At 42.7% G+C, this 13391-nt stretch overlaps 1 protein-coding gene and 1 long non-coding RNA gene across 21 annotated transcripts in view; one reads left to right on the top strand and one right to left on the bottom strand.

Moving 5' to 3' along the window:
- spns2 (spinster homolog 2 (Drosophila)) overlaps window positions 1–13391 on the bottom strand; it is an 82612-nt gene that overhangs the window by 16893 nt on the left and 52328 nt on the right. For all 20 annotated transcript variants that reach the window (XR_006372956.1, XM_044140855.1, XM_044140853.1 and 17 more), the window contains 6 exons: window positions 12903–12969; window positions 9762–9904; window positions 8765–8917; window positions 7776–7965; window positions 5098–5163; window positions 4239–4337 (listed from right to left, as the gene is read on the bottom strand). Coding sequence is in view for 19 of the 20 variants with exons in the window: in XM_044140855.1 (XP_043996790.1) it covers window positions 4239–4337; window positions 5098–5163; window positions 7776–7965; window positions 8765–8917; window positions 9762–9904; window positions 12903–12969 (718 nt within the window). In the remaining variant the exon portion in view is untranslated. The remainder of the gene's footprint in view (window positions 1–4238; window positions 4338–5097; window positions 5164–7775; window positions 7966–8764; window positions 8918–9761; window positions 9905–12902; window positions 12970–13391) is intronic.
- Window positions 409–6405, top strand: LOC122844962. Its single transcript, XR_006372957.1, has 4 exons — window positions 409–734; window positions 932–1032; window positions 5699–6033; window positions 6124–6405. It is a non-coding gene; the product is annotated as an uncharacterized LOC122844962 (long non-coding RNA).

The following is a 13391-nucleotide window of genomic DNA, read 5'->3' as shown; positions in this document are numbered from 1 at the left end:
TGCAGCCAGACACAAAGAAAAAAGAAAAAACATTTTAAAAAATAAAAACAAAAGCTAGTCACCAAGTAGGGATGTAAGTAAGTGATTAATTCGTCAACCTAAACTTGATTGATCCTATCAATCATCTAATGATTAATTAATAACCATTTCCTTAAAACTCTGGCTATCTTGTTTCAACTAGGTCGACCGTCTTTCTATAGGAGTAAGGGCTGCGAATTAAAAAAATAGTACATCGTTATATTTAAAAACAAAATTTGTGTGTCAACTGTGTTTTCCTAAATTATTAAAACTTGGACATATTTATGAAATGTAACAAAACAGCCTGAACATCTTATATTGCTGAATCAAAAAAAGATATTTTGCAACACTTAATCCCAGACTTTTCTGTCATCACATTCTCACCTTCGTAGCACGAGTAATTTTTGGTTGAGAAGTTGACACTGCTCCGCCATGCAGCACGGCTGAATAACCGATATTAAGGTAAAAACTAAGGAGCTTGTCAAGTGTTTATATTTCAAAACAGAAGCTCCCGCAGATGTTCATTTCGCGTCCCACAACGGATACTATCTGAACCGTTTCTCTCTCGCTCTGGTGAGGCTCCGCCATTTTTATTCCTGTATATGTAGCCGGCTCCCTTTAAGGATGACCAGCGGTGCCCTCTTCTGGTTGGAGGCCAAACTACAACAATAAAAGACCGTCTAAACGTCTAATAAACCATTAATCGACATCTAATCGTAAGACAAATAATCAAACCTTCTACGATACACTACGCGGTGTTAGTTTTCACATGTTTGTATACACTTTTGCTCCAATTCAAGGCAGGTAACAGCTCATCTTAGAATTCAGTGTGTCGTGTTATGCTAAGGGGAACAACAGCTCAAGAAAAGTGGGTGTTGAGTGACCTGTTATGTCTCCCTGTATCACCAATAAGGCGGTCCCACTGACAATCACATGGCGATGGAGGCTACTAATGGCAACGCTGAGCTAGCTGTGTGTGGAGGGGTTGATGGGAGGCGAACAGCAGGACTGCTAGTGAGTGAGTCAAAGTGTTGCAGTGGCTCTGCCACACTGATTTCATGTTAGCTTCTGCAGATTGACATTCACTGCAGAAAAAAGCTGGAGGAGGATATTGAAGGAGTTGAATCTGTGCGAGGGGAGTACCTGCACTGGGAAAGAACCATTAAAAACCCAGCAGCAGTGTGTGTGTGTGTATGGGTGTGTGTTTTACCAGTGCATGGCCCATTTAATCAAGAACACTAAATTCTCTGCGACTTGCACAGAGCAGCAAATCTAAAAATAAGCAGAGAACTGCTGCTGGTCTAATTATCCTGCCAGAAGGCATTTCTTGGATGATTATGGAGAGATTGTTCCTGGCCTTCCTTTGCTGCCAACTACATGGTACGGTCCTTCTCTTCTGGCAGAGGAGGAGTCTGGGTTGTGTTTATCAGGAGGATTCTTGACCGACATCAGTCTGATACGCTCTGATGAAAATGAGTCTTGGCTCAAATTTCTGGGAATTTCAAATATTCTAAAGCAGCTTTTCAAAAAAGGTGGTAATTTCCCTGAGGCGAGACCACTAAAAAGCAGCTCTGTCGCACCAGATCCGGTTTGTTGACCTCAGTGCTTCGTCTTCAGGTCTGCTTGGTGCTCAAACCCAAAACCTCAGTGTGAACCAAAATAACTGAGTCATTCCCTATCTTTCTCCTGCGGTTGCTTGGCGATAACTGCTTGCTTTTTCCTGCTATTCCATCTCTTTTTGCCAACTTACAGTCGCTCCAGCCAATACGCATGGGCGACTGCATATCTGCCCCCACTTGGTGTGCGTCACGACTGGTCCATCACACTCATGTGCTAAACCTCAGCTCAGGACACTGACGCACTCCGAGCGCTCCAAGCACCGTCAGTCGGGCTTTTGCGGAGGAAGCGAGAAACCTCCGGGCGTTCAGAATGTCACTCATCAGGAGAGAACTGTGGCGTGGAATGGCGTGGATCCGGGGGGACTGAAGAACCGTGGGCCAATGTGGGAGTAATCCAGGGTGGCATTAATCTGACTCATGGAAAAGATGGATGTCAGTAATAAGAGTGCCATTAAACTGTGCTTTGTCTAAGTCTTCATTTTGTTCAAACTTTTCTATATGTTTTTAGGTTACAGGAAATAACGTATTTTTGGGGTATTTAATATGATGGATCAACACAAATTAGTGCGTGAAAGGAAAAGGATGCCTGGTTTTCATTTTTTCAAATACAAATCTGAAAAGATTAGCATGAGTTCAGGCCCCTCTGCCTTCATAAGTCACCTAATTAGTGGACTTTTGGGACACATGCAAAACTGTGTATGTGGTGTAAAACTAAAACTTTGCATCAGTTTAAGAGGCAGGTCTGTATTGTTGGGATGTTGAATGAAACTAAATACTAAATATCCCAGAACAAAACCGGTTAGAGATCGTAAAAGGCTGCAGAATTGGTTGGGCTCACCTTCCGGGTGAATAATACCCCTAAACATAGAGTCCGAACTATAGCGAGATCAAAACATTTTTATTTGTCGCAGTGTCCTAGTCAAAGTACAGACTGAATTTCATTTGGAATTTGTGGCAAGAAGTGAAAATTGGTGCTGCGAAAAGCTCTTCATCCAATCTGTCCCACAAAGTGTTTGGGCCAAAGTACAGAAATTAATGGAGGAGTGAGTTTCTGCCAAACTCAAATTTATAGATTCATTTTACGTATTTGAGAGTAAGAACATACACATTCTCTGATTTTTAAAATGCCAGAAAACCTTTAAAATATGCTTATATGTTTAAGGTTAAGGGGTCCGAATACTTTTTGTAAGGCATTGTGTATTAGCACATTGGCGTACTCTCACTTTCCGATCAGCACAAGCTCCATTTGGTGACATGATGCATAAACTGGAGCTGAAAGTTTTGGTTTCACCTCAGGATATTCTGGGCGACTCACTTTAATTGAGTGGAAAATGACAAAAAAAATGTCACCTTCACTTTCTGTGGGTAACTTTTGAAAGCTTTAAAAAAAAAGTGTGAAAATACTTCAGTTTGAGAAAGCTGAGAATCATGATGCCAAATAATGTTACTCAAAATGTTTCTCTTTACTTCTACATTGTTTATTTTTAATCTTTACACTCAGTTTGAAACATGGCAGAGAGAGGAAGTTCAGATCAGACCGAAGTAAACTCTTCTGTGTAAGCAGTAGGTGCAGAAACAATACAGTTATTTATTTCAGGGCAACGCTGCATCTGATCCCTCTTTTGAGAAGCGCTTCTTGCTCTCGCTCCTTTCACCTGCCTCTGACGCTAGTTTCAGATTTTCATTCAGGCGAGAAGGAACAGGAACAGCAGCAGCAGCAGCTCAGCAGACAGCTGTGCCTGTCGCCAGCCTGTCAGGTCCTTACAGAAGATCCTGAATGAGTCTGATTCTCTTAATCAGAGACATCCGCCGCTTTTGTTGATGGAGCTCAGACTGCGAGCCGGCCTCTGAGTGATAAAACACGTAACCACAAAGCGCTCTATTCTCCTGATACAATTTACGGCCCCACACGCACACACAAAAAAAAATGTCTGAAACGTCAAATGCGTGGATAGAGTGTGACACGTGATGCGGCGTGCCGGAGAATACACTTCTTCCTGCCTTTATTACATTCCAGCACCGGGGGAGGAGGGGCTCAGTGGAGTTGCTATTTAACTTTAGAAATGTTCATTCTCACTTTAAAATAAGACGAATGTGTTTTGGCAGTCTGATGCGAATCCCGTTTCACACTCCATTGAACGCCGAGCGGCACTTTCACTCCGGCTTCCTGAATGCTATTCTTTAGGGGGGGCGTACGCGCTAGGTCTGAAAGGTGGGGAGCGTTGGGTCGGGGGGCGGGGGAAACCGGCTGACGGTGACCTTGAGAGGCCCGGGAAGGACTACTCTCTCATCTGGTGACCAATCAAATACGGCAACTCTGGCGTCTCCGGGGGAGCCGGGAGACTTGCTAGAAAATACCACTGATTGCCTGGAGAGCAGCGGCAAAAATCACAATCCTGTTCACCGGTTCTCCTGGGACCTGCGCTAAAAGCCCCTCCTGTGGAACACTTTGCGCTGGCCTAGTTAAAGCCAGAGCTGAGCTGCTGTATAAATGTGCTTGTTTACGTGCTGAAGCGTCGCGCTCCACATCTGTCACCTGCTGTGCGTTTTAAACACGCAGCCACAGCTTGGGGAGAAGAAGGAGGAAGGGGAGGGTCTTACCTTGCCTATCAGGTATGGACTTCCTGCGTCACCCAGGAGATGAGAGGTGAAGCTCTGAAAGGCGACTGCTGTAGCTCTCCGTGTGGGAATAATAACAAACTGCAGAGAGACAGGAAGAGGGAAATAAGGCCAAGGTGAAGAAGGAGGTCACACCGACCTGTTTACCTGCATACTCAATACAGACGGTGAACTAATTAAAAATAAAGAATTTGTCTGGCTTACTGAAACTCTGATCATTTTTACTAAAATTCTTACAAACCCAAACACGTACAATTGTCGTTAGGTAATTCACACCAAAGGATTTTCCGGAATTTTTAATGCCACCGGAATGAAACTTTAATGAATTTAATCGGGTTTTTAGGACAATGACAAATGAAAAACACTACATGACTAAAAAGACAAAAGGATAATTATAATAGTTTTCAAACTTTATCACTAATAAAGCTCTAAAAAGGTTAGTTTTTCTTCCAGCAGTGTGATCTATTTAGCTACACCCGTACTCCCATAAAGTTCAACCAGCCTCCCCGCCGAAGAGAAGCAAGAATCATAATGCTGCCATCACCATGTTTTACTATGACGACGGAGTGCTGGGTGACAGCTAAATTTGATCAAATTAAGCCAAAAAGTTAAATCAAAGGCATCCATTCACATGTTTTTTACTCCTACTTTAAAGTTAAGAGTGGCTTCTTGTTGGCTGAATAAAACCCGAACAGAATTTAAGATTGTGGCTCAATGGGACTGAATGTAAAAAAAAAAAAAAAAAAAAAAATCAAGGCGTGTGAATACTTTTGTATCTCGCCCTACTAAGCCTTTATGGTCCAGTTGTCAGTTTCTCCACTCAACAAATTATTCCACTTACCATTAAAATGTCTGCTGTCAAAGCCCAGTTCACGAAAAGTAGCGTCTCTCCGATGAAGATGCAAACCTAAACAAAGACAAAGAGATTTCACTCTGAGAGCCGCCACTTTCCGCTGACATGACATGTAAAACCAGGGAAGAGCTGGAGGATATTTCTATCGCTGCTTTAAGAACCGCTTTGGTTAAAAGCGGTTCGAAAACATGTTATTATAGTGCGGCCCCATAGATTATGTTGACATGTGGGCTTTCACTGAGCTGCACCCCGCAGACTGAAAACCAGCTCGGGATGACAACAACTGTTTATTTTCGTCACAGATATTCAATGCGGGAAACACTCTGGCACTGCGATTTTAAATTACGTCCCTTCGGAATAGACAGAGCGAGTTGTTTACACTTTAAATGACCTCGGACTGCATTACTGTACGTGCAGCTAGTTCGTTCTTGACCGCTTGAATCGTAAACACACCTGGAGGCATTTGGTCGCGGTGGAATCTCATGTATCTGTACTGCCTGGTTTCATCTGAACCGCTTTAACATGGCCGACTGATGTGTGTTTCCTGCTGGGGAATGACCCCCTCTCTCCCTTGCTCTCTCTCTGTCAGAGCGCCAGCCCTACAGTACAGCACAGAGAGAGCTCCGGCAGGGTTCTGGCAGCCGAGATGTCAGGCGGCTCCGCACTGAGGCCGACACGTTGCCTCCTGAACGAGAGGAGCCAAGTCTGGTCTCGACAACAGCTGCGAGGGGTCGGCGGGCCTCGGCGGAGCAGCGCCGTTGGTTCCAGCCGTGTCACGCCTTATAACACGACACATCTGTCAGCGCCTCGCAATGAAACCCGACTCGCTCACTTACAACCGCAGCGGTGTACCAGGATTTAATACGGTACAGTAGAGCACCGACGCTAGAGGTGAAGTCTAGCGAGCTGTTTATCCTAATCGAGGTGCGACGTTATTTCTGAGCTAAACGATCCGGGCAAGATTAGCCAAATATTGGCCCTTTGCTGCACCTGATTTCTATTCCTGTCCCGTAGGATGAGCCGGGACCTGTTTCTGCAACGCAGCGAGTGTGTAAAATTGAATCGGACGGACGTGTGGCCGTGAAATGAGTGTGGATTCGTCCGTAGCTGGAGTCTAATTGGCTGAGTCATGCTGCTGTCAGACACCTGATGAATGTGCACCTTTGACCCAATGGGAGTTCATAAAAATCTTACTTCATTAAATCCCAATTATCATTCATTTCAGCCGTTATTTAATATTTGGAAACTAAATTAGAAGTTGCAAGATGACTGCCGTATCTTTTCCGAAGCATGTGTTACAAGCAGAAGCCGTTAAATGCATGCAGCCAAGCAGTGTAGCAGCAAATTATGCATGTCAACTTTCCCTTTATCATTTCAACCACCATATATAGCGGTTCCAATAGTTGCAGTTGACTGAATGGGTTTAAAGTTTATGTGAATTGCTTGGATTCAGAATATAGATTTGGTTTTGAAGCATAGGTCTGAGGTCGGAGATGTTTCCAAAGCTTCATGATGGCCTTCTTCACTCATTCCAAAGCTAGTTTTGACGTGTTTGGGATCAGTGTCCTGTTGGAACACTCAGCTGTATACAATAGTCCCACAGCATGATGGTGCCACCACCATACTGGCGAGCTGCTACAGCATTCTTAGGTAGTCTGGTGTTGACTTCGCTGAATATATTCTTGTTCGTGTGGAGTCTCTCAAACTTCAACACTAAAAAGAAAATAATGGAATATGCTCTAAAGCAAGGTCTGTGTCACACAAAACACATTTAAATAAACTCTACCAACTCAAATATAAAAAACTGGAAACATATGGGGACGTTTGTCCATATACTTGTCAGGGTATATGCATAGTATTGGGGCAGTATGTAAAATTTCAAAAAGCCACAATAAATTTAAGCTAGTGTGCCTAAGTTTTGTTTTTGAAATCTTTGAAGTTGTTGGTTACATCCTGACTCATTCCTAGAAAATGAAATGTTCTGTCTTTATAATCCCCAAATTAAAATGATACTGATTCTCACGGGCACTGTGAGGGCAAATCCAGTTGTAGGGAACAATGAGCGGCTAGACTTTCTAAGGTCGGCCACAGCCTGTCATTTAGGAAGTCTGTTTGCTGCATTCTCTGACAGGCATGGGAAAAAATTATCCAGATATGCAGCTTTAATACCGACCGGCACCTTGAGGGTCATTTCCTACTCCTTTGTAAGTGATAAGAACAAAATAATGTGTGCTTGCTAAGTCCAGACTGGATTGTTCTGAAGTCGTGATTGTGAAGTGGCACCCTTTCCTGCTCCACGAGGCTGTTACACCGAGAATGCCATGCTGATGTGTTCATTAGATTAGCCGGAGCTAACTCCAGCCACTAGCCGAGGTCGCGCTAAAGCTGACTTATGACTGGCACCACTGATTACACAGAGAGGCTCGCGGCCCCAGGGGCCTGAGAAGAACTGGTGTCACTCTCGGTGTCCTCTTACAACTTTATTCAAACATCAACCCCACCTCAGTGAGCTTTTACAAGGTCTTCACCTGCTAGACTGCTCACAGAACTGTCACTTTCAGCGTTCTGCCCCTAAGGTTAAACACCACGACTCACGTTTCGCTCTGTCTGAGGGAGGCGGAGGGGGAAGCAGTTTCTGTCAGAGTGAACAAGAGAGATAAACTTACATAAGCTCCAACGATGCTGTTCTTGGCCACGACGAAGATGAGGCAGATGAAGATGGCAGAGCCCAGCATGCTGACAGCGCACACCAGGGGGTCGGCCCGACCCGTCTTGCGCCGAAAGAAGCGCGTGGCGACGGCTCCGATGACCAAGCCCAGCAGCCCCGTCACGCAGGTGATGGCCCCAAAGATGAGGCTGCAGGAAACAGCCATGAGTAAGGTTAGGATGCAAAGGAAGCCTTAACCTCTAGAACCCGACGGACCCACCAGTGGGTCCGTCGGGTTCTAGAGGTTAATGCGTTTAAGCTGCCCAGACAAAAGAGACCAAGTGTTACAGCAGATAGACTAAAGCAACTAAAGACTGTTTCACTAATCGACTGTTCTCTGTGCTAATCGCACAAAAACACTTGACACAAATAAACAGGTAATTCGATTCCTGTTGTAAATAAGAAAATAAACATCGTATTGTCTAAAATGCAACAATGCAGCATTCCTTAAGCAATCTCTTGATTATTTGTAGCAAAAGATGCATCTGCAGCTCAAAAAATACTTCTAGCATCAACACATGAAGAGCTCGGCCCTTTCTGTTTGACGTTTTATCACTACAGTGTAAGGCCGATCTGGTGGTTAGTTCTTTGATTGACCAATTAATAACCAGATAGCAAAGATGAAGCAAAAACTTTGCCACTCGAGGAATTCTGAGTAGAACATATTTACAGAAAAAGAAAATCTTTTATCTTAAATCCAAAATGTCTATATTTTTGTACAGTTTTTGCTTAATTACTACCCTGATTATATTTTATTTTCTGTCTGTGAGTCTCCAGTTAACGATTTATCAAACAAGTTGATGATCATCTCAATAATCTTCATCAGGAATAATCCCACTAATCATTTCATCCCTAAAGTTAGATTCTATCATTCAAATGGCGTATAACACCTATAAGTATTTTACTCAAAGCAGGAGTCAAACAGAAGCCTCTCCACCGACTTCTCACCTGTCTCTGCTGCTGCAAACTTTTTTGGTGCAGGCTTCGACTTCCTTCTGCACCACCTGCGCTCGGAACAGGTAGATGGGAATCAACATTCCAAACGCGCCCGTGGCAAAGGACACGGCTGATGTCGCCAAGGACGAGAACACGTAGCTCCGGCTGGCGGAGAGGAAAACACAAAGGTGAGTGACAGTCAGGGCAGAGGAAGACAAAATAAACTGAGCTCCTGTTACACTTTATCCAGCGCCAGGCTTCCTTATCGCTCCAATAATATTTGGCCAACATCCTGATGCCGCTCTAGGGAAATGTCTGGACCTACAAGTTGATTGTTACCCTAAGGCAAGCTTTAATCTCAACTGGATCTCAAAATAATATGTTTAACTTTCTAGTAGTGATTTATGTGTGCACCTGTGACGTTCCAACAAATCACCATGGTTACATGGATCCAGATATTCACATATTAAAGTAAATATGAATTATATGCATTAAGCTACTGCTTTGTGACAGTTCTCCACACTTCCCTTCTTTGATTGAATTAAGTTTTAATTAAACTCAATTGAATTGACTGGTACTGAATTGAAATTAAGTGCAGGAATAAAAGAGGAAATGTTGCCAATTGTTTTGAAGTCTCACAATTCAGGTAACGGTCAGCTTAGAAAACAGACATTCAGTGATTTTTATTAGTAATCCAAAAAATACAGTAATTCTGCTAATTATACAAATCGCTAAGATACTAAATAAAGCTTTAAATTTCAACTTTGTAATAACTTCACCTTATTTTAAAATAATATTGAATTACTTGTTCATTTTGGAATCGGCTCAATTCCGCGTTGCAGCTTGACGAAATCGGAAATCGGTCAGAAAAATCTCTAATTGGTGCCAATCTGCTATCATGACAGTCATTGATCAACCAGCTCCTCCATCTAAAACATCCAACCAAAACCGCAGAGGAGAGTCTGAGCAAGCAACCGAAACCCCGGTGCATGACGGTGCAAAGCCTTACTTCTTGGCGAGGGCCTTCATGTCACTGAGCCACGATTGGGAGTGATGGATGTGTCCTTCCATTTGATCCGCGCTGCCTCTCTTTGGGTCAGGCACAAAGAGCAGGATCAGAGTGCCCACAGTGATGCCCAGGACCGGTGACACCTGATGAGACGAGAAATCAATCGGTCAGGGCGATCCACAGAGAGACCCTGTGTGGGCTGTGATCATGCTAACGTACGGCGCCGGGAGCCGTTTTGTGGGGTTGTTAAGCCACGTGATGCAGGACAAAGAAGTGTGTGTCTGCACTCTGAATGCGAGGCCGCTGATACGCCTCACATCTTATACAAGCCCTATGAAACTAAGAGCATTCCCTTTGCTCACTCTACTGCTACTCAGTGTGTGTGTAGGCGTGGGTTGTATACAGGAGACTAAATTAGCTTTTTGGCTTTGAAAGCTGCTTTGTAAGCAGGAGTGTCTCTTGCAGGTGCCCATCTGCTGCGATCTTTACTGCCATGCTTTCTGGCTCGTGTGATTGCAGGTTTGCACCTGAGTCAGTCTGAGTCTGGGAGATACAGAGACGGGAAGCCGGGACGGGATGTGTGAGACAGGATTTGTTTGAGTAATCCCAGCTACCAACAAAAGCAAAGGCAATATGTGTCAGGGGAAATTAATCTCAACTATTCAGCGGCTCATTAAAGGCTGTTATATTTTTACAGGTGCTGTTACTGTACAATAAAGAAATGTGTACATGTGAGGATTAAGCTACGTTGGAACTGCAGTTTGTTAGAATTCGTTGATGTGCTTTCAAAACAAAGTGTTTACTGAATCTAATCTTCTCAAAGTGCAATATTGAAGTTTTGGGGTTTTTTTTTTGCATTTTGTCAGGCTGAAATCACAATTTTTATGAGTCGGAGAAGGAGACCCATCGCTGGAAGAAATCAATAAAAAGAAATCGTGTTTGAGGCTATGCATAAGACGCAGCTGAGGTACGCTGAAAGAAAATACAGCTTCAACTTAAAAGAAATTGAGTGAAGTTTGTCAAACTTACTTTATTTACATTCGTTTTACTTGAAAACTTCATAAATAAACTTGAATTAACTCAATTTGATTCCTTTTGGTGAATTGCTTTTTGTTTCAGTGTAGCAGCTCTGGTCAGATGATGCTAAAATTAATCTTTTTGACCAACATGCAAATTGCTGTGTTGAAACAACAGACAGAAACTTGGTTAAGAAGAAGAAGAAGAAGAAGCAAATCAGTGTTTCTACAAAGTATTTAGCTTAATGAACATGAATGCACGCCACACTTTCTTTACTTTTAGCTATTTCAATACCTCAGTTGTCTTCCTTCTACTTCAATACGATGAACTACTTTCAGTTGGCCCATTAAATAAAATAAAAGTGTTTTTATATTTTTGCCATTACAGTTAATCAGTGAGACACCAGAAGTCTGCGACCTTTGACCTGCAGTCCCACAAGACCCATTAGGCACTTCCTGTTTGAAGTAAGGCAATCACACAAATTAGCAGACAATATTTTTTTTTGTTGCCATTTCACTCCGTTGACTTTTTCAGGAAGGTAGCTGAAACACACCGGACAAAAACAAACGGAAGTGCTGCTACCTTTTTTTTTTATTTTTTTTTATCTTTGTTTAAACAGGATATGGCCGCACAGAAAACGTTTCATGTCTCAGTATTTGTCTTCCTCTGCATGCCACGCTGCTGATTAATCGGCTTTGAGATCGTTGTATTGGAATGTCATTGTGACCGCTTTGGAACAAATTTCCCTCTCCATTACCCGCTCCAATGTTTGTTGTTTTTTAATGTTAAAGACAAAAACAAATGGAACTTCCTGTCCCCCACGTCGTCACGTCCAGGATCGCTTTCCCGCATCCAACGTTCTGAGAACGTTAATGCCTTCCTCTAAACATCGGTCCGTTCCCAAGGAAACAAGGTCATAATTTGTTTTAACGATTTTAAAAGCCGACGCTGAAGTCAACGGTTCCTGTGGAGTCCCGTTGGACCTTTCATTGGGCTTTTCCATTATGGCTGCTATTCCTTATAGAGCACTTTGGAGGCAAGCATTTTGTTTCATGCACTCAGTGGATTCCATGGCAGTGATATATGCTCCTAATTTAACACTAGTCACGAGAATTCATGCAGTTTATGCAACAATATCGCCTTTTAATTTAAAGGTTTTCACTTTAATGCACGTTGAGCACGTTTGAGGCATTTTGCAATCAAGCACTTTATAAAAAATGTGAGGTTAAGCAAAAATAAAAAAATAAAAAAATCTTACTTTTGAAAAATTTGCTAACCCAGAAGAGTAAAAGACTATTATATCCATTTCTCAATTTCTTATTAATCACTTTTGGTTTGTGGGAAGTGTCTTTTAATATGCGTCCATCTAACTTGATGTTATTAGACTTGATTATGACTCCACTGTTTATCTAATTTTACTGTGGAAGATGAAGCTTAGAGCCACAAAAAATAATCACACTTTTATAATTAAATATAGCTACCAATCTAAATTATATGAAATTATATATATTGTGTTAGATATGAAAATGTAGCAGCAAAAATTGTAGTGTGATAGCAGGCGAATGAATACAAATATAGGCATGAAAGGCTCATACTAGAGCCTAATATGTAATTTTTAAAGTTAGAAATATAAACGCAATTGAAGACTTGAGCACAAACTGCATTCGTACGGTATTGCTGATAATACTTTGTGCTTTATTCATGTTTGATTATACAACACTGTCTTACCCTTAAATACTCATTCACACCAAATTAACACAGGACGCAAACAAACCTCTGACATTAAACATATTGGCAAATTTCAACGCCTCATTTCAGTTTTGAACTCAATTGAAAACGCTCAGTTACATTTGATGGTAAAATCTTTGGAAGTGCTTCTGCAGGAGGGGGAAGTGACACTAATGATTGTGACAGTTGTTCGGCCTCTAACTTTGTGTTGTGTCATTTTCCCAGTAAAGACGCGGCCGGGATGGACTCTGAATCCAGAAATAACCCCTGGAGTTTCTGTCCCCGCTGACCCCAGATCCGCAGCCAATCAGAGACCTTTCATCTGTATTTGTGGACATGTTTTCTTTTTTTTTCTCCTCCTCTGGAGGCTGATGATGAAGATGATGATACACTTACCCTTAATGCCCAGTGCCAGTCCTCAGCGGCGTCCTTGGCACCGGAGCCCAGGATGTAACCCAAGCCGCTGCAGAGGGGGAGGGAAGGGAGACACAAACATTGCACATTAGCAACAAAATCCCACTCCACTTAACGCAATTATCTACAAAGAGCAACGAGTTGACCCGAGTCCGTCATTACCATCACTTAAGCACACGCCTACGCTGCTCTCTTCCTGTCTGTTCTCCGGCTAAAGTTGTAGGATGTGACGTGGGATTGATCGTAACACCAGTAATCAGAGGCCCAGTAGTTGGTCTGTTTGTGGCTGTGTGACCAGGGGATGTAACCAGAAATTGCAGGTGCAAAACTGAATCTGAACTGCAGAATTCAACTTTAAGATTTTCTGACCACATACAGACATTATTTTGGTTTTTCTTACAGAGTAGAACACATTTATTGGCATTCCTCCTTCAGAGTTTGGTAGTAACTAGATACATTTCCTCAGTTGGA

Source organism: Gambusia affinis, linkage group LG15 (assembly GCF_019740435.1).
Source record: "Gambusia affinis linkage group LG15, SWU_Gaff_1.0, whole genome shotgun sequence".
Classification (NCBI taxonomy): domain Eukaryota; kingdom Metazoa; phylum Chordata; class Actinopteri; order Cyprinodontiformes; family Poeciliidae; genus Gambusia; species Gambusia affinis.
This window is presented reverse-complemented; position numbering and strand designations above follow the sequence as displayed.